The 22,187-nt window shown below is 37.5% G+C and overlaps 1 protein-coding gene across 1 annotated transcript; it reads right to left on the bottom strand.

Moving 5' to 3' along the window:
* Nucleotides 1–48: 48 nt before the first annotated feature.
* On the bottom strand, nucleotides 49–21,953 carry ENO4 (enolase 4). The gene is made up of 14 exons (XM_082002421.1): nucleotides 21,623–21,953; nucleotides 19,087–19,215; nucleotides 17,733–17,923; nucleotides 16,072–16,208; nucleotides 13,790–13,959; nucleotides 13,430–13,561; nucleotides 11,890–11,955; nucleotides 11,055–11,117; nucleotides 8,823–8,990; nucleotides 6,877–7,002; nucleotides 4,399–4,594; nucleotides 3,357–3,424; nucleotides 2,680–2,797; nucleotides 49–634 (listed from the first exon to the last, which is right to left on the bottom strand). Exons 1-14 carry the CDS (start codon nucleotides 21,764–21,766, stop codon nucleotides 462–464), a joined length of 1,881 nt encoding a protein of 626 aa, XP_081858547.1. The 5' UTR covers nucleotides 21,767–21,953; the 3' UTR covers nucleotides 49–461.
* Between the last annotated feature and the right edge of the window lie 234 nt (nucleotides 21,954–22,187).

Here is a 22,187-nt window from a genome sequence, read left to right as displayed (position 1 = left end):
GCAAAATTTCCCTTGTAGGCTAGATCTAAGAGCAGCATTGAGGGGGTGTGGGGGGATGGAGCAGCATAACAGTCAAGGCCTTTGTTTTTTGTAAAAAAAATTTTTTTTTTCCTTACTGTTTGTCAATAGCTTGCTCTTTGTATGGAGAGAGAGTTCGACTTTCCCAAAACAAACATTTAGTTTCAGACTTAACACAGACGTTATTTGTTTTGTCAATTTGTAAATACAGCACAGAATTTTTTTGTGGTATTTTCAAACTAGAGCCAGGGCTCTGTTAACTTGGTTTCAGCTGAAAGCACTGCTCTCCTGGGTAAAAGAGAAGCTAGTATGTGAATGCTTTTAAAAATCTTTGGCTAAAGTGCTCAAAAACAAGTAGATTAAGGAATAGTTAATATACGAGTTTCTTAAAAGATTTTTTTTTTTTTTTTTTAGAAATTTACCCAAAAGTTAATGTGGACCACCTAGGTCAGTGTGCTGTTCTCTGAGATCTGAGCAGGCAGGCTGCAATCCTCCAGGGCTGGCTGAGAGAGCTGTGGAGGCAACGAGTCCTGTTTTGGGGGAGGAAGTACATCAGAAGGTTGTTTTTCTGGCTGTGATTCTTCAGCAAAAGCAATAAATTCAAGATTTGCTTCACCTGAAATAAAGAGAAAAAACAAACTAATGTTTGCTGTAATCTGCTTTCTTGTGGTGTTCTCTGGTGCACCCAGAGTTTTTTAAAATGCCACGTGATGCTTAACAGGTCTCTAAACACCTTTGAAAGTCTGGCCCCTGAAAACAAAGGCCTGCACTTTGACTACAGGGTTAGGGAATGGTGCACAGCAGCTTGAGCTGGGACATTTATTGCATTCCCTTCTTCACTAATCATCTCCCCTTGCTGTCCTTTTTTTGAACACCCACCTTCCTCTGCACTGGTGCTCTTCCAAAAGTTCCCATCAGCTGACTGCACCTCTTCTCTACCCCAGCCTTTAATAACCTCATGTAAGCCCGCGTTCAGCTGCTGCTCCTGCAGCTATCGCTTCCCCTCTCTTCTCACTGCTGTTCTTCCCAAGGGTGTGACACTCCTCCCTCCCTACCCTTACCACCTAACTCCCGCTGATTGCCACGTATGCAGTGGCCACCCCACCGCCGAGTACACCTCGGCTACACTTGTTACTCTTTCGTGAAGGGGTGGCCAGCCTGTGGTTCCGCTTGCAAGCGGTTCACACGCACCGTCCAGGAGGACCCGGTGCCTGAAAGGCAGCCTCGGCAGTGGGGCTTCCATGCACCCAGGGTTACTCGCGGGAGCCGGAGCGCCGGGGTTGCGGTGCTCCGGGGCCCAGCTGCCTGCCCCATCCCCTGACTCTGGGGGGAACCCTGATGGGTCAGTGTCACCTCCTGTCTCCGAGCCACTTAAGAGTCCCCTCCTTCGCTGCTCTCCGGTGTATTCCGTAGCTCACAGCCCAGCCAAATGAAGGGTTTGGTATGCAGCTCAGACCTGCGGTCTCAGTATTTCCCTGCTGTTAATTTAGTTACTGGATTTTACTTCGGTCAAGTGATTAACGGCGTCGAGGATTGCTGCTATTTCACTTTATGAGATAAAGGTTTAAGTATTTGTCAAACTCGAGCACTTTTGCTTAGACTATACCATTTGAGTAGGGGATATATTAATACTGCTGAGGCAGTTAAAATTCATAGCTCTATCATTGTCTGTCTTGTCTTTGAAAAGTGCATCCTGTGAAACTACTTCGGAGGCAATAAAGAATTTCTGTCTACATTTCTGTTTTTTGCAATGATTATACACGAGCAAGGGAGAGATTTAAAAAATAATATTTTCAACAATTTATTTTTTATATAAAAACTTTGTTCTACAGCATGCATGTCGAGTACTGCTAGCCTATGCGTAGAACATTGAAAATTATTAGAAATAGAAGGGTAAAATGACTTAATTCCTCTTCACTTTTCTTTTTCTAAGGCATAATAAATTCTTGCAAATCCTTTCCTTCTTTTCTTCCTCTCCTTGTCTCTCTGCTTCCCCTTCAGACTGTATGCCTTTATTCTGTCTTGATTGATACCTGAGCAAGTGAGAAGTGGCTCTAATGAACCGTTAAGCATTTAACAGTGTGGAGTATCGTGTAAAAAGAAGACGCAGATCCTGAAATGCTGGCAGATGCATACAAGTGGCTAAGGCTGAATGTGCATCCTCAACTTCGTTTTTTCTTGGGTTTTAGTCCTTCCCCATGCAATTCTAGCGTTCCAAATACATTTTGCTGGAAATGCAACACACAAAAGGGGGTTGTGAAATGAAGTTATGTTAGCAATATATGTTTAGGGCCTTGAGGGAGGTGGGGTATGTGGCCTAAAATTCCATTTTGGCAGCTTTTCGGCGTGTTATATGCATGTTTTTTGTTTTGTTCCTTTTGCACGGTGGGCTTCAAGACTCCAACCAATTAATTCTGGAAAAAAGCTTAATGTAGGCTACTCCTCAAGAAGGGGTCTATTTTAACATTCAGTAAACAGATAATCCATTAGGACAACAATATACATTGTGGCAAGTGCTATCCTAGGTTTTTTTTGTCAGCGCTTATTTATAGTCTTTTGATTTCGCTTCCCTCCTGTGGTGCAGTTTCAATCATTCTCCCTCCAATCTTTGTTCTCGTATTCATTGCAAGCTGAAAACAAAAGTAAGAAAGAAGCTCATACGTAGCGTTCTATTCTTGGCCAGTTCTTCCTCTATAGCAAGAAGGCGGTTGTATTTGGTCACCCTTTCTCCGCGGGAAAGACCTCCCAACTTGATAAACCTGGCACCCAGTCCAACAGCCTTAAACGAGAAAGTGCGTATTTTAAAACTACACAGTTTGGGAAGTGAAGTCATCCTTCATTAATACACATGGTATCCTGCTTCTAATTTAACACTCCTATCCTTCTACAGATAAAACCTCTCCTTGAAATGGGAATAAAGTATCTTAATGAAAGATTTGTCGGATGCAAACAGTAATTTTCACTGGCGTATGAAATGAAATTTTATTTGCAAATGTAGCTCTAATACAAAAAGACTAAATATATTAGTGTTAAGAATTTTTTCCTAAAATATTATTACTACTCAGGAATTTTTTAAGTCACTTTTTTTTATAAAGTAATGCAACAAATAGATCATACACACTTTTGAATATACTCCCTGCTTTGGCAAATTTCCTGTGTGTTCTCTTTAAACTCAAAGATTAACTCTCTCTGGGGGAAAAAAGCAACTCTCTAGAAAAAGCCCATTTTGTGAAATGTTGTTTCTTTCTCAAGCAGAAAAAGGCTTTCTCCTTAAAAAACAGTTCATGTTAAAAGCAGTGTTTTGGCAATTCTGCAGTCGAACAGCTCTCAAGACTTACCAGATCCACAAGGCTATCATCAGAAGATTCTCCATCTGGACTTCCTAATATGGTAATATGTCTTTGACCTATATATAACAGGAGTGTAAAACCTTCATTAGTGTATATTTTATATATTCAACACAGAAATTGTTTGGACTTTTCATTCTTTTTTACCTTTGGGCTATCTAAGCTTAATTATAAATAGGAATAAAACCAATGAAACCCATCTCATAAAGATGTAAACTGTATTTGCTACATTACCATTACATTTTATTTTCAACATGGATAAGGGAGTATCTAACATCCTATCCTAATTTCTGTCTCTAGCTGATCTGTCTGGTAATGTATTCTACAGGCTAGGAGGCTGTTCTATTTATTTTAAATGTGCTCCTTACTATAGTAATGATTTTTCTTCACTATAAAAAAAGAGTTTACCATCATGACTGAGTGAAATCTTCAAGTTGCTATTTACTAGCTTTGATATAGTGATTCTGGGCTTTTTGAAGGAATAAGGAAGGAACTTACATATATTAAATTTGTCCATCCATTCCTTGGGTATAAAAATTAATAAAGAAAAATTGATACAAAGAGAAATCTTACATATGAAACTGCCCAAGTTCTTAGTACTGTTACCACAAAAGCTCAGTAATATGTAGTCAATAATCTATGTAAACTGCAATTTTAAATATTTTGGACTTGCTTGGATTTCTTAATTATTAACACTAGTATTAACTTGAATCAAAATTCAGATTACTCAACTACATCTTCTTTCATTTTAATTCTGGTATCTAACTGTATGACAGTTAGCTGCAGTGTCAAAGGGCACTCTCATTCAAAGCATCCAGTGTATTAATTTACCATAGTCGAAGCCTTGAACGCTGTTTTAAGCTCCTGAACAGACACTGGTGAATCAAAACATGAATTTTAGTTTCTTCTGACAAGCACTTTCTAAATCAGAAGTGGCAATAATTACATAAAAAGATGTAGTATTTACAGGCATAGCAACACTATTTATTGACTTGTAGGGTGTGAAAGTCAGCCCTTTTCCCCCTCTACTCACCGTCTAGAAGTCCAGTAACTTCTATGAGGTCTGATACCTTGGTTTGGTTGATGTATTTTAGGACAACACCACTGCACCGTGGTATGTTTATGTTTTGGTCAATTTTAAGTTTGGAAATATATGTGGCAGCATCTTCAGCAATCAAGTAACATTTGGATCCAAGAGCACAATACATGTTATCCCATTGTTGTCGGTCCTGCATAAGCAATCAAGTAAATAACTGGAGTTTAAAAAACTAAACTGAATGAAAACCCTAACTGAGGAGGTAAAAATAAAAATAAAAAATTTGTATTTAATCCAAAAGATACCCTTCATATAAACATATTATATATTATACTGTATTTTAAACCTGTCTACCTAAGAAAAACATGGCACTGGAATTTTGCTAGGATTTTAAGATTTTGCTAGAAAACATGAATTCTAATGTGGAATTATTAAAGCTAGTTGCACACAAGTATAGTTTAAAATATTTCAAATTAAATTAACTGTAAGAATGTGCTATTTTGATTTCCTTCCTGAGTTTTATTTAAATTTAATGGAATATAAAATAATTTTCTATGGTTTTGTTCAGAGGAATCCATAATATTTAAGTATAGAATAATGAAACAGGAGGCAGTCATAGACTCAATGACACGTATCAAGGCAGGATGATCAGAGCTGTATGACTGAACTGTACGAAGGAACAGCAGAGTACAAAGCTCTCTTTCCTGCAAAGCTCCATTTTTTTAGGGTCTTTGTTTCTTGATTTTAATGCGTTGTCCACATGGTGCTGAGGTTTAAGGATAAATAAAGGACACAGATATAGTAATTTGAAAGAAGAAATTTATAAATTAATTTGCTTGCTTTGTGTCCACAGAATGCAAAGTTATCACATTAAAAACATTGCTTTTCTAGTTAATATAATTTGCCAGTAATAATTCTTGGTCTGCAGATCAGACAGACTTTTGTACCTATATAGCTGCAGTCTGTATAAGGGTTCATACCTATGAGGATTTCAAGCTCACGTGTAAGTGAAAATGAAGTTTTTGACACCAGAACAAATGTTTAAACTTAAGCACCTGAAGTGGTCTGCTGTCTGGCAATGAATTGTTGAACTGGTACCAGAGCTAATCCTCAAGGACCTAATTATCTGTGGCAAAGATACGGCATGGGTAAACTTTGTAGATTTGTGAGGGGGGAGGAGGAGGAGAGGCATATCCCTTAAGAGTGTTCTATTTATTTCAAATGGCACTTCAGTATCTGTTGTAACTCTCTTGCAGATTTTCGTACTGCAATATATGTTTCTTCGTAAGAATTCTCAAGGAAGTTTGCAGCCCTGGCAGGAGTGGGGAACAGTCTGGTGTTTTGGAACATGGGTAATTCAGAGAGTCAGACTGAAACAGTGCAGGGAGGCAAGGCTAAATAGAGTGAGGTAACAGTAAACACAGATATTAGAAAAATCTGTGTTTATCTGTGTTTTAGATAAGAACAAAATCAGATTGATTTTGCAGTTCATCTGTTTTAGAATTATTGATTGAGGCACTGGGCAGGTTCACAAAGACAACATCACTTTTCTTTCCCCTTCAATCACAGTCTTCATGTTTTGTTCATGAAAACAACCCCCATATATTTACTTTAAAGAAGATAAAGTGTGCAATTCGACAGCAAGAGCAAATTTTTATTAAGTTGTGGAACTGCAGAATCTAGGTCTACAATTGCAGGTTCTGCTACAATTAAGTTTTTATCTCTTTTGTAATACATGGAAACTTAATCTTATGGATAAATGCTAATATTTAAGGTTATGCAGTCTGTTTCTTTCATCCACTTATAACTTGACAACATGCTTAATAGTATTCTACTTTATTGTTGTAATCTATTGGCCACACTAAATTAACTCCTCTAACTTTGATCACAGTAGTAAATACATGGTATCTTAGTACCACTTTGAAACTTCTGCCAAGCAATGCTGTGAGTGACAGGTTTGTTCCGGCTTTGGGTATAAATCTCAATCACAAAGAATAGCAGCAATAATTATTTTTGAGTGATTCTAAGGCATATACAACTACGTCCAAGTTTTAGCTTCTCTCATCTCATCTCATATCATTTATAGATCACTTGAATTTTATAATTTGATTTTATAATTTGAATTATTTGTTTACATAAGAAGGAAAATACAATAAAACCAACAGTGGTTTAGCACATAGAATGAGAAAAAAAAATTCTTGTAGTTCTTTACAATATTTGTACTGGCCATATTCTGTTCATGCCAGGATTATTTTCTGGCAGGAATTATGTCAAAAGTATTGAAAAATTGAGTTATTGTCAATTAAGGCTATGCAAATGAATTGTTAAATACATTTTTATAGTGATATTTTTGTGCCTAAAGAGTCTGAAAACAGAAACTTGTATTTTATATGTTTTTTAAAAATGTGAGAAGTTCAGTGATATGCCACTTAACAGTATTATCAATTTTTCAAGGACCGCACCGTGGTATCTTACCTCTTTTCTTAAGGGATCTATTAATGCAATAATAGAAGGAAATTTATTAATCAGTTCCACATACATGTCAACCATTTCATCAGGACTTTTGAACATTCCAGTGAGTATTTCGTATTTTCCTTTAACCTAGAAAGTAATGTAAAAAGCATAAAGGATAAGGAAGGTAATTAATACTTTAAAAAACAGAGTACTAGCATACAGATCTTGTGACAGTAGTATCTCTATTAAGGCAGTGGACTGCGTGTTCAATAAACACATGTTCACTTGCCTGCTTTATGTCTAAGTGTCAACACATTGTTGTAGAAAACTCTGCCTAAAGTAACAGCGGGATCCAGTGGGCTCATGTCAAAGTCTCTGAAAGATGCCACTCCCAAAACAAGGGAGATCCATTCAGCATTTTCTAGGCAACACTGCCAGTTTCACACTATTTTATATTTTCTCATAAAGTTAACAGTATTTGACATTTTGATTAAATCTTGCATGAAAAGTCTCACTTTTATTTTCCAAAAATGGTTAATTTTTTGTCCTCTTTTTCAGAAAGAAAACATTGCTATGGGAGAGGAATGCACCCTGAGCACTCAAAAACAAGATACTGCCTTTTCTTGCCTCTTTCCCCTTTCAAAAAAAGGACTAGTTTAAAACTAGTCTTATCATTATGGGAAGCACAAACTGCAGCGTACGAAGATTATTAAGCTGTCACACTGTGCCAGAATACCCACTGCATTAGTGACTTTAACAGTTCAATAACAGAAAGTTACAGAATTACTGAGAATTCATTGGTTAAGATTTTGCTCATTCTGGTATGGGATACAGATATCACCAATTGTCAGGAAAGAAAGCAACTGCTTTCACAAAAGGTATTAATAATGGAAAGTTTGTCACTATAGTACACCCAAATACACAAAATCTCATGAGCTATTAAACACAATGGGAAGTTTCTTTTTTTGCTTAATGAGAAACCTGATTGATTGGTCATGGAACAAGGGATAAGAACTTTAAGACTTCAGCTGGAGATAAATAAACTTTGTAAGATAAAAATCTTGAAAAATAAGGATTAAAAAATGAATGTTGGTACACAATGAGATGAATGTTAGTGGGTATACACACATACCATAGTAAAAGCACACAGAAAGGTCAAGGTACTTTGAAGAAAACAACAGAGGTAGTGTAATAAAATGCAGAAAGAAGCATCTAGTGGTATGAAGGAATTACAGAAGTATACTTGTGTAAAAAATTTCTTGATCTTCATCCTTGAAAGCAAGGTGGATAGAACATAATTATTTCCTTTATACCTTGTGGTGAAATAAAAAAAAAAAATCAACAAGATTTCCCGCTTAATACTTTAATTCAGAATTGTCTGAGATGTAATATGAAATGAAGTTGGTTTGTTAAATAGAGCACGTAGTAGATGTTTGCCCATTAAAACAGTTTGCTGTATTTGACACAGACTCATCTGGAAAATCTTATTAAATAAACAGAGAAAAGGAATAAGCCTGGCTGATGCAGGCAGGCTTCTACCATTTGAATGATTAAAGTTAAATCATGAAAGTAATAGAGATTCCTGTAGGAGAAAACAAGCTGTAATGGGGGTCTGCCTTGGTCCAGTGGGCCTTAGTCCATGCAAGGTGCACCACCAGCATGCTGGTACAGCTGCGGAGGAGGAATACATGCATTCTCACTGCTCCCACTGCATCAAGCTACCAGAAGGATGGCTGCATGTCTCGTCCCCTTGCACACACAATCCAGTTACGTATCTGCTACACTTTTAGGACTGATTCAACCATAATTTATAAATGCAGATACAATTCTTTTCATTTGCTTGACTGGTACTTTAAAAAATGAGGGTAGAAGCTTCTAGGTGAGTTTGCAATGTAATAATAAATAATGTTAACAAATAGCTACATTCCTTTTAAGAACCAACAAAATAGACATTGAAAATAACTTACATAATCCATTAATTCCTGAGCAGCACAATTTATTGCTAAATACATGTCTGTTCCTAGCTCCAGACCTATATTGTTGCAAGCTGTTTGCATCAGGAGTAGTGGTTGTTCTAGATTATCGCATTGTGTTATTAGGCAACCTAAGTGTGATATTCTTTTTAAGGCTCGTGGCTGAAAGTAAAACAAAAATAATCACTTTATTTGCACACATGTACATACATAATACTGAATTTTTTTCTTTCACTCTCATTTCTGTCTGCATTTAGTCATCAAAACATAAATCTGTTCTCAGAAATCGCATTAGCAACTTTAAGGACAATTCTCTGTGAATTTCTCTCTAATATTCTTTGGAAGTAGGTCTAATCATGTAGTTCTTGATCTTATATAGGTAGTATTGGTTTACAAAAAGATTTTAAAGGCACTCTTGACAACCACTGAGTTGTCATGGAAGCTATGTAAAAGTTTCCAGTGCTGTGGAACATCCCTTTGCCAGAAAAACATATTCTCTGCTTTTAAACAGCTTTTACTCATTTATCCTCAACCACAACTTTGATATTGCCTCTATGGAGCATTCAAGAAACACTAGAACCTTCCCAGACTTCTAGAAGGAACAAATTTCATAGAGGGAAAATCCCTCTAGCACAGCTGCATGGAGCTGTCTGCCTCAGGAACAGTGTTCCTGGACATGAGCCACAAGCAGAGTTGCACTGAGCAAATATTTCACATGTCCTTCTGTTGTCAGGTTTTTTGTAGGTTTTTCAAACACTGATTTTTAACTTTAAAGCCTGTGAATTTTGGATTATGAAGAATGACACTAAGTTGCCCAGGAAGCAGCAGGATATAATCCTGAGGTAGACTGGAGAAGTCAATTGGAAGGCATCAGTTTTGGCAAGAGTTAGAGAACTAACTACAGCAGAGAGCACAGAGGCCTAGCTACAGAGGATGTATGAATGTTCCTTCACATACAAAATTAGGAAGAAAATGCAGGTCAAATTGTCATGAGATTATTTTGTAGCAATCTGCAACGAGAGACAATCTATTTGATTGTTCCCTTTGGAGCACTAAGCTGCAGCAATAGACATCAAGAAATGCTGCAGTCTTCCTGCATTTAATGAAAGGTTGAAGTTATGGCTGCATTTTCATGTGATTTTCAAGGCACCCATATGTTGTGCCTTGTAACATTTTATTAAAAGCATTGTTTATCTTAAACATTTTTTTCTGTCTAGTCTTTACTTCTATAACCTAAACAACTTCTTCTTCTTCTTCTTTACTGCCTACTTCATGATTTTTCCTTTTTTTTCCCCCAGAAAAGTTTCAACTAACATGGTGCTTTTATCAGTTTAAAATTCAGTTTCTCTACTATCTCCTTCAGTTGTTTCCTACTGAAATGGAATTTTTTCAGACTAATGCATTGTTTCCTTGTGCATATCTTAAGGAATTATTTTAACTTGCGACTGCAGTACATATTGTGATAAGCATATGGAAAATACCCACCAGAAAAACATTAGCCAGCTACTTAATGAGATGAACTTTGTGTTGTTTAAGCAACAAAAAAATAGGAAAACTTTTGTTCATCCTCTCTTTTGTATATTCCACAACAGCAACAATCTCACCTGATAGTATTTTAATTGTCTCAGAATGGAAAGCAAAACCAGCATGGCATTTCCATCCCACTATTTGGAAAACTCATCTATAGGTTTTGAAGTGATAAAAAAAGATTATTTGAGTCATATAAAATAATGTCCTGTGCCCTGTTGTGAGTGCTGCCCTTGAGCTACTGGTTATCTGCCATTATCTATAACCTCAAACAGGAACCGGGAACTTAATGAAGAATGATTATGAGGGGAGTTTTGCTCCCAGAGCTAGGAAGCAGCACAATATGCAAGTCTTACAGTTAACAGTTTTACGGCCTACATGATCAAAATGGCATGTTCTCTGCTGGTGCTTCAGGCCTGGAAAATGCTCATTTTGATAATTTACCAGGTTTTCTATATGAGAAAAATGACCAGATTCCAGAATAATTTCCTCTTTCTGTTATTGTTCCACAGGAAGGGAAGGTATAGTCTAAAGAATCCAAATTATTATGTAAAATATCAGCATTTGGAATATTTAAGTCTTGGCTTGACCTTTCCAAAATGGTAATGTAGATTAATGTTTCATTTCTTAAGAACATTTTGGTTCCCTGCTGTTGTTAATACATTGATGAAGGCTTAAAATTACAATCTCTTTTCTTACCGGAGCTTTCTTCCCTGTATTATGCACTCTGCCTTTCTTACTGTCTGCTAGTTGAGGAGCAAGCTGTTGGGAGTGAAAAAAGAAAGAAATCAATTCCATGGAAAAGTCCAAAAATGACAGAGAGTCCTCAGAATAAAAAATGTAATTAAAAAAAGTTTACTGAATTTTGGTCTAAAGAGATTGCAAGTATTTAAGTAAGTTAGGAAATAGCTTCTGTTTTGTCTTGAATAGTATCAGCAACTCTCCAGTTTTATTTTGTGGTGGTAACTCATTTCAAATATTTATTTCTATGTGGGCATCACTCCAACCATTATTTGTTTTTCAAAAGATTCTCACCTAGCCTATCAAAAATACTTAGATATTAGATCTTAGAAATGGCGGGGACCTTAGGGGATCTTAGAAATGAGAATCTAGACTCTTTACTTGGAGAAACCCAACAACCTAACTTTGCAAAAAGCATATGCACATACTGAGATTGATAGACTACTACGGTAATAGTACCTTGAATAATACTCATTGCATGTGTGTGAGACTTAACAAGATCAGAACCATATACTCTATATTCACTGTGATATCATTCACTCCCAGTATACTTCTTCAGATAAACAGAAAGTCTTACTATGCTTAGAACAATGTTTTATTTTATCTTCGTTAATTTAGTATCACCAAATGGCCAATGTTTTAATCATCTGTCAGAGAAATACATCTTCTATTCTGTGCCATAAGACTATGCCTGATAACAGGGTAAATGTTCCATGTTTAAGCTTAAAAAGACAATAGTAGTAGAAAGACCAAATGAAGTACATCACATTATTATCACACATTTTTATTGTACCATTTTGCCTGGAGGCTCCAACAGTTTCATCATTTCTTTCTGAATATCCAGAACTCTTTCTATGCCCTGAAATTAAACAACAGTAATCTTCAAAAGAAAGATAAATTATTTCATTTTTATAGGTTAAATCAGAAGAGAGAGAACACTTATTCTAAATGCATATCCTAATATAAAGTATTTTTAAAAAAACCTATTAATTACAGACTTCCTCAACACAATCCCCCCACCCACAAAATACAGTCAAGCGCCCAATGATAAAGGGTTAGTAGGAGTGGAATGAACAGGAATATTTGATTACGCCACTGAATGGGATGGCAAGAAACGCGGTCTCTTCTTCCCCAAAAGGAACCCTTCCTAAATCTAACAAGTAAGCAGTATCTCGGCCTATGTAATATCTGAGAAGTGGGAAGATGGTAGTCACCATTCACAATTGTGACTCTATCTACGACTTCTGAACTGGAAATTCTGACAAAATTGAATGTATTTACCTTCAGAACATTTCCAGGAAACAGGGATAAAATAGCTGTCTGAATTTTAAACATTGGGGAATGGAGGAATCCATTGCTTTTAATGCAAGACTCTTTTTCCTTTTCATCTGAGTTAGTAAAAGTTTAATGCTAACTTTGTAAATCACAGTTCAGATTTTCTTAAATGTGTCAGTAAAGAAATACTGAAGGGGGCAGAAGTCAGTCACAGCTGACAACACATCAACACAGGACAAATGGCTACATTTTTTGCACTGCAGCAAACAGCTTGCTACTAGAGTCCTAGTGCTACATGAGCTCCTACATGAGCACTAGGAGGCATTACATCTTTGAAAGGTACAGAATTAGCAACCTTATTAAGAGCTCTTGGTGACAATTCTAAAAACTAAAAGGAAAAAGAAAGAGAATCAAGCTCAGCTATTTGTTCAGGTCACCAGCATACAAAGTAGAAATTGCAGACCTAACATAAAGATTCAGTCTATAATACCACACATGGCTAAACAAAAAGAGAGGGTTGATCCAATCTGTTTAATCCGTCCTTCTTGCCCCTTGAATAGATTAGATTTTATTCTGCTTTGTATTCCCACCTATCTTCACAATTTCATTTTTAAAGCAATATATTCCCCAAGTTTTTATGCTTTCCTGTGAAGTTGTTACGAGCTTTGTTGTTTTGTATGCTCTATCAACTGAGAGATACTATTTATAATCTATTAATGTAAAATCACATTCTAAACAAAATTAAAATCTCTTATTGTTGTGTAACACAATTCCCCTACATCTTTTTCAATGCACTGATTTTCTCCTCTATATTAACACATACATTTTTAACTTGAAATCTTCATATATCTTCTTTTAAATATTCATCTATTTACTACTTTTAATGTTCTTTGTGTTAGAATTCTGCACTAACATTTGTTAAAACTTTGGCCTTGCAAACAAAAAATAAAAAACACAGTTTGTAAGGACGATATTGAAAAGATCTATATACTTATGTACATATATCATTTATAAGAAGTCTATAGAATACACTTATAAAAATTAAAATGAAACAGTACCTGTTTGAGTGATAACTGAACTGGTGGTATAAGCATAACTTCTTTCACTAATTTCAGTTTTGCAGGTAAAATTTTTTCACAGTTCAACAGAGTAACCATTGGGAGTGGTAGAGTCATTTCTTTAGGTGAATCCTGTAATTGGGAGTACCATGTGAAAATGAAAATGCTAAAACTCAGAATAATTTCTTATATATTTTAATTATAGCACAGGGTTCAAAGACTGCTACAGGCAATGGTCTTAAGGGTGTATTCTATAAGGTATATTTAATACCACTGTCACGAGGGACTACTGGCTTCCGAATTCTAGAATAATTGTGATAACTGGGATAAAATAAACAAAATTACAAAAGTCACATGTACCTGATCATGTTTCAGCAATGCAATATGTAAGTACAATGGGATACGGCTAATGGTGGCACCAGCCTTAGCTATAGCAAGCGATGTTCCCCCAATGGCTAAGCTGCCACAAAGCACTGATTCAACGGGTTCTGCAGGTGGGATCGGTCTCTCTGCAACTGCCACCTTCTTTCCTACAAGACAGAGAGTAGTAGCTAGCTATTTTTGTGGTTTAAAAAAAAAGCTTATGTATCACAGTTATAGGAGTACATATGATATTGTCATTTCAGTAGGTACTCATATTACAAAAGAATTGGTTCTTTTTTTAGAAGTTAATCTTGTCAGTTGTTTTATATGAAATGACCTTACAAGTAAGCAAAGCGTCTGTCCTCGCTCTGGTGTCAAATGTATTTCAAATCCATTTCTTTTGGAGATCTTTCAGCCACTGAAATATGTATTTTTATTTATCTATGTTTATATCCAGTAGTGTTATATCATTTTTCAGGTTTCTTTCATAAAGCATGATTTCAGTATTCTTTATTGTCCTCCTTATGTGCTCAGCTTTTGCATAAACAACTTGGCAGATTACATTATAACCTGATTGGGAGTATACATATTTGATTTCTTTTTATAATGACTTTAAAAAAAATTATACCTGTAACAGTTGGATTTTCCAATGAGAAAACATATCTTTTAAATTTTCCACATGCATAGTCTTGTTAGATTTTCAAAATAACTTATTTCTCTTTCAAATACAGAAGAGTAACTTTTGTCAAAATTCTTGAAACCCAGGAGCTCCCACTATCATACTTATTGCCTACAGTGCTTACATGAACACGTACAATAAGCACCTATGTGAAACCAAAATAAGCTGTCCGATTCTCAAGAATCACATGCATTGGGTACTTGTTTGTAAATCTCACCAACTACTTTGGTTCCTAATAGGAGTGCCACACAAGTTTTTATTTCAATAAAATATAAATACTACAGGATACAACTGATATTTTATGATAAAATGTTCTTAATAGGACCTTAATTGGATAGGCAGGTTAGATTATACATCATTTGTATATTATACAGAGATTCTATACCTCTTACACTAAGGATGAAGAGCTACACACATAGACACTAGTAATTAAGTACTGAGCAACTCTGACAAACTGCAGTGTTTTGCAGAGATCCTTTACACTACACTACATTGTAACCTGCATAAATTACAACACAGATGCTACCTCTGAAAGCACCTGCTACTGGAAGACACTTTCTGTTAGTGGTCTCCTGTAACAACAAGTAGCTTTATAATCATTGGCACCTAACAGTCAGGTGTTGATTCTAACAATAATACTACAGTCAATGTCACAATCAAATATAAAGAAAACACAATTAGTGAAAACAAATAATATATGTATCAGCAGAAGCTTGACTAAAAGTATAATATACAACATGATGATATCTGGACTGACCTGACAACTGCAGACATTACATTTCAGGTCGAAGGTGAATTTACTGTGCCCACATCTAATATATTAACCGGGAGGTTTTACTGATAGTATATGACACTTGAAACTAAAGTGATAAGAAATAGTAATTTGCAAAAATTTTCTGCCCTTCCAATAAATGATAACAACTTTTTTTTTCTTCCCCCCTGAGGGTAATGCATATATGGAGGTATGGTGTTTTTTTGCTCTGGAATGTTTTTTTTGACCATGTATACTTACCCTGTTTCTCTACTCTGACACCATTTGTTCCTGTAGTAGCATTATCTGCTTACCTCTTTTTACTCTGTACTGCCCATCATTCCCATCTCATCCCCTTCCTTTTTTCTCTTTTGCTTTTCACCTTATTTCCTCCTTTCCTCAGTCTTAGCAAGAAACTTCCCTTCCTCCCTCCTTCCATTCTTTTCAACTTCTATCTTAATTCTATTTCCATTTTCCTGTTCAGTTTTGTGATTCCTTTTTCTTTCCTTATCATTTTCATTTTTATTCTTCATTTGCATCCTCCTCCATTCTTATTCCTCACTCTGAAGAGTAATAACCTGCTGTCTAAGCCAACTGTAAAACAAAGGCAGAAACTCTGTTCAACCAATGCATGTGAATGATGAGAAAATGCTCTATTTTCCCCTCTCTCATTTCTGCAGTAGAAGCTGCTGTGATCCACAAGAAGATTTAGGACAGAGTAACCAAACCCTTTGAACATGAGACACTGTATCATGTCTTCTGAAGTATTCATGTCCACTTCAGAAAGTACTTTAGCACCTTTATCAATATCTGTATTGCAGAAAGTATTAAAATAAAATAAACTAAAACCTGGTTTTGCTGCTTTTTTTTCTCCAGGTAGTGCTGTTGCTGATGGAGTGCATGAACTAAGGGCAGGATTGGCTTCTGTTTCTTCTTCCTGGTTTTGAATTCCTTTTTTTTCTTCTACCTTTTTTGTAAAGTATTCACTGAGGGAAGAGGCATAAAGATTACTGGCTCAAAATATTGTTAGACATGTGACAAGCAGACACAGGATACAGGCTAAAGAACATGCTCAGAGGTGGATTAAGGGCATCTATTTGAGCTTCTGCCACAAACTCATTGTGTGAAGCTGGTGAAGTCAATGACATCATTAATTTTTCATAGTCATCTGCAGCGTTGGTTAACAAAAAGAACCACAAGCAAGTATTATAAATCTTAACACATGCTTTTCAAATCACACTAGTTTGAAAGTCACCTCTGTGCAGACAATCTTAGCATGAAGGATGTATTTGCTTTGCATGGGTAGTAACAGATCCTGTCATAACTTCATGACATACAACAGCTTGGCCTAGGTTGCTAATTCAATAGGTCAGTTGTACGCTGGTTATCTAAGTGGCTGCAAGCTCAGAAGTGGCTGAATTTCAATTACATGCACAAAGTAGAAACTGCATAAATGGGTCACAGTCACGCAATTCAGGCAAACTGAGTATGTAAGATATATAGTGTAATTAATGCATTAAAATCTTATTTAGACTCACTTCAGCTGGAAGAATTTCCTTCCAATTGAGTCCTTATTCCCCTTCATCAATGTTTCCCCAAAGCTAACCCACATGGAAGGCAATTAGTTCTGTTTGCTACAGTCTGTGTTAACTGTGGCAGCCCAACCACTACCCCTACAGCCAAGTGTCATTCTCCTCGGTGATATAGCTGAAAGAAACATTTCCAACTACAGAAGAGAATGACAGGCCATATTACTGCTTCCAGGGTGAAGAAAGCCATAATGGTGCCAGGTAGCTCCTCTAACGTTACTGTGAAAACACAGATACATCTGTGATACTAGAGTTCCTCAAGTCTTTTTTTCTTTTAAAAACCAGACATATTTCTTTGAATGGAAAAATATGGCCATTCTTTTTTACTTTGTGATGCTCCCAAGAAGAAATATTTGTATGAAAAATTAACATGGATGTTTACTAAAGAAACTATGTTTCCAAAGAAAGTAATTGCCCCTAGTACGAAGCTTTTTGGAGTAGCTTGCTCAGAGAGAAGACTCCACCAGAACCTGAAAACTGTACATAGATACATGTTTTCTGTGGGTTAGCTCAATGCAGAAGACACACACACAGGCCTTCCGTACCACTTTTGTTCTGCAGTGCAGTGAACAGAAGTAGAGTCGCAGTCTGAAAAAACATCCCCACTGAATTAAACTGGCACCAATGAGTTTCTTAAACAGAGCCTTTGGCTCATGAACATGTTCAGGCATGTTTTTCTTAGAGACCCTTATTTTTGTATCCCATGTATGAAACCTTGTAAAAAACAGCACTATTTTCATATCATAATTATGAAAAAAGCAGGAAATAATATAGTGGAATGTATCTGAGATAGACATCCTAAAATATTAAAAACATTAAAAAATAGTAGAAAACATTGAATAGTCTATATGTTTTTCATTTACAATATAAATTAACAGTGCATATTTCAAATGCAATAATTGCATAATATGCAAGACCTACCCAAGCACCTTATCAACTTTAGACTGGTCAGTAGGCTTCAAGTCCCTTAACATTGTGTTCAGTGGTTCATTGACCCATTCCACAGCAGTGTTAACAGAGTCGCTTCTTTCTTTCTCATCAGCTTCAGTTGTTTCCGGTAACGCATTTTCAGGTATTTGAGAAAGAGAAGACATTACAGTGGAACAAATCCTCTGAAAAAAAAAAAGGTAAAAGACCTCAAAACACTATTTAATTTCTAGCTTGGAAACGTCATTTGAAAGACTAAGAAGTATATGTCCTTACCAACTCTATGAGTATCTATCTCCAAATCTACTGTTTGCTCCACTTACTCATCTTTTTTCATCCAGTACCTTCTTCCTAGGTAAGAAGGTACCTTCTTCCATACTTTGGTAATCACTGACATTACTCAAGTTTCTTGACCTAAATTAAAAATTCTTCGGCAAAAACCTCCTGACAGATGTGCTTTACACATGTATTTTATCAGAACAGAATGGAGTTATTTTAAAGACTATACAGTCATTAGGACATCTTTTACTGCAGCTGTTGGCAGCCTGCTGTAACATGATTCATCAGCATTCATGCTTAGTGCCATCCCTCATGATCAGTTACGTTTTGTCTTCCTTAGATAATTTAAACTGATCTTTCTGTACTGCTGAAGAATAAACAATACTTAAGAAAATTCACTTAATGAAGACATCATTTACAAATATCACAGAGTTGCCTGCATTAATAGTATTAACTTTACATACTGTGAATATCTATGAAATTATATTTAATTCAAGAACAAAGTGAACCATAGTTTAACTAAGGAAATGTAGAAATAATTACTCCACAATAGCTAGAGTTACAAAGACAGTATCTTGAATATTTCAGGTTGGGGGAGAGATGGCAATGCACCACCAGTTTTGCATTGCAGATGCTAGATGGATATGTTTCACTTAACTATCATCACCCACATCAGCCTATTAGCTCAGTGTAAAACAGTGACCTTCACCTATACTGTGTTTTTGACCTGTACTATATTTTTCTGAAAAATTGTCATACAAACAGAAATATAAGGATCTGAAAATAAAAAAAAAATATAACAGGAAAATGAACTTTACAGGGCTAGATATGGAGTGTAAGGAAAAGCTACATGATCATTAAGACAGACATGAATAATATACAAAGGGGCACTGCTTAATTTCATGACAGTTTTTTTTCTAAGTTACAACACTCAACTGTTGAGTCACAGAGATTTATGTCCTTTCATTAAAGATGGAAAATATAATGTTCCTTAGGATGTCAGTAGAATAGTACCTCTCCCCGATATTGTCTTATTAAAATAAATAAAACAGGAAGAAGCAGTTCATACCTTCTCATTGTTTTTAACTGTACAGTATATTTCGACTTCTAATGTTGGCTGACCAACTCCATCAAGAACTTTTCTTCCAACTAATTTGCATATTACTGGAGCTTTTGAAAATTTAGAAAAGTAGTTAGCCTTAAATGAAAGAGAAATAACTTCATTAAAAGGCAATTTCTATGCAAAGAGGTTTTTATTCCATTAAATATTGTCCCATCAAATCCATCACTGAGCAAATCCATTTATATGTCCTGGTATTCAAAATACTTCTGTTACACTTCTATATTATCTGCTTAAGAATGAGATTCCAGGGAACAGATCCAACTGATATCTACGCATGGAAGTCCAAAGCCACATCCAGGTTAGATGAACATGTGATTTATTTGGCAAAGTTAGCGTTGAGTATGAAAATGTCCTTAACTCTCCTAGAAAATACGCATTTGTCCAAAGCTCACCCAGCTTTACACTGAATAACAAAAATAGTCATTGTGCTACTCATGAAACTCATTTCTATTAGAATTCACGTAGCCTCCACCTCCCCTGTGCAGAGCTGCTATAAAATAATCATTTTGTCTGTGAGTAAGGTCTTGAAAAAATACATGTCTCTTCTACAAGGAGAGAAGAAAGATCCTGGACAAGAAAAACTCTTAGAAATCCATACGGAACTCTACTAGATCCTAACTTTATATTAAAATTCCTGTTGCATTGCTGTTGCATGCTTTCATTTATTTATCTATTAACAACTAGTTATTAAGCTTTAAAATAATGTTGTAAATTTTCTCCCTAACAAAAATACTAGAAACAATCTTTAACCAAAATCCTCCTGTTCAGAAAAAGTTCTTGTGTGAAACACTATGCATAAAATTTTGTATGTGCTGCAGACAGGGAAAAATGAGAAGTATTTTCAGAATACACTTCTTCCTTATAGAAAGTACTTAATGTTCTAGACATCCAATAACGTTTCAAGGTTGTTTCATCAAATACATATGTACAGTGGCTCATGTGTCTCAACACTCAACAGATGCAATATTAAAGATCTTCACAGCAGAAGATTTAATCTGGAAGGAAGAAAAGCTTGTCAGCAAGCTCCTCAATAACAATGATAGTCACTCTTGTTGTAGGCTCCTCTCCTACAGAACATACTTGGTATAAGGTTATTTTTCACGATGACCAAACTCTCCTAATTAGAAGTAGTTTTTTGGTTGGACAGAACTGAACTAACAAGGTTAGCACAATTTTAAGAAGTTGCTGGTATGCGGCACCTAGTTACAGGACACAAGACAACTGGTATACCTAGGGATCACTACATGGGAAATCTGGGATTTTAGGTCAGCAAGCTTTGAGTACTGTGAGAAAGGTGAAAACGTAGACTTCAGGCAGGCAGAGTTCTCTTACTTGTTTCAACATGGCCTGTTGGAACTGTCACCATCCAACTATAAGAATAGATTTGGGGCTCTGCCCGTATTTAATAAACATTAATGTTGCTTTAAAAAAAGGATTAAGTTGCTACCTGGGGTTTACTACATAATTACTTAATAGTTTGATTCTTTAGTCTGGTATTGGAGATGGCCACCAACCCATGACTTACCAACTGGGAAAACTAGGAAACACAGCTACGTAGAAGGGGAACACACCAAACGCCAAGCAAAGCAAGAACAGGTGTTACCTGTTCTAGTCCCTTCCATTGGTGATGGTAAAACACTTGGAGATGGGAAACAGTCCAAGATGCAATGAAATATTTCACTTCCACAGCCAATTTCACACCAAAGTACATACCAGAAAATAGAGTTGCTCACTATTGTTATGTTGGCAATTCCAGTATCACCACTAACTGAGGTTTCATTAGAACTACTGTCTACAATATTTTGCCAACTGGGAACAGATAAAATTGGTCTGCTTCTTGAGACTTCTACTGAGGCCCATATGCTTTCCAGGAATAGCTGCAGCGTGAATAGCACCTAATCTCTTGTTGCCATTGCCCCAAGACATCTCCATGCTGAGCAGCAGCTTCATTAGGGATGCTCACCTGTGCCCTCCCAAGGCAACATACTTCGGTTTTGTGTTGACACAAGCAACCCGCGCAGGACAAAAAGCCCCGCTGCTGCAGAAATGTGCAGTCAAAGTGCCACTGGTCACAAACACAAAACCATCACAGACCTTGCCTGAGCCTACGGGAAATTGTTTAACTGTAATCACAGAGACGTCGAGCTCCTCGCAGCAACCTGTTGGTTTACATCAAGCCCTTGGGGCGGGCAGCACACCCTTGCCTGAGGGCAAGCACAGCGCCCGGCGCACACGCCGGGTAACTGGGAGGGGGCTGGTGGAAGGCTCGGTACGGCAGGCACCCACGGGTACCTCGGGGAGCACCACGCGGCCGCTGGCGGCCTCGCCCTCCACGCTGTCCCTCGCCCCTGTAGCGGGGCCAGGAAGGCCCCTGCCCGCTAAGGAGAGTCCCCCTCCGGCCTCGCTCCCCGGGCTGGGGCCGACGGCCCCTCAGGAGGAGCCGGGGCGGGAGCCTGCGCGCTGCTTCCCCTCCCCGCGCTACCAGCTCCCCGTAGAGATCCGCGGGGCGGAGGGGGAAGAGGGCGTTAAGCGCTTCCTCCAGCTGCTGCGGCACTCGGTGGTCTCGGTAGTACTCCGCTGCCTCCTGCCGCAGGCCCTGGAGCCGCTGCCGCCCGCCGGGCTCCATCGCGGGGCCGCGGAGGCTGCAGGCCGGGCCGGCTGCTAGGCGACGGCCGCCCACGCTCTCGCGAGAGCCGCGCGGCCGGCGGGTCTCCCCCCTCGCCGGTACACCTAGGCGGGAGAGCTGTCCCCTCAGCGTGCCGCCGGCCCGGCCCGGCCCGTGGGGCCCTCGGTAAACGGCGCTTTGCTCCTCCGGAGCCGCTAATGACCATCCTGCCCCTGCTGCATGGCTGGGCCGGGCTTGGTTGGAGAGCCGGGGGTTGGTTCGGTTTGGTTTCCTTAATGCTGCGCCGGTGCTCGCGCTTCCCTCAGAGGCTGGCTATGTCCTTCCGAGTCAGAATGCCTCGAGCAGGTACTCTTTCGTTTTAAAAGTCTCTGAACAACAAAATTGTGTAAGATTATCGTCCTGAAAGAGAGACAGATTATGG

Source organism: Phaethon aethereus (assembly GCF_964289735.1).
Source record: "Phaethon aethereus genome assembly, chromosome: 7".
Lineage (NCBI taxonomy): Eukaryota > Metazoa > Chordata > Aves > Phaethontiformes > Phaethontidae > Phaethon > Phaethon aethereus.
This window is presented reverse-complemented; position numbering and strand designations above follow the sequence as displayed.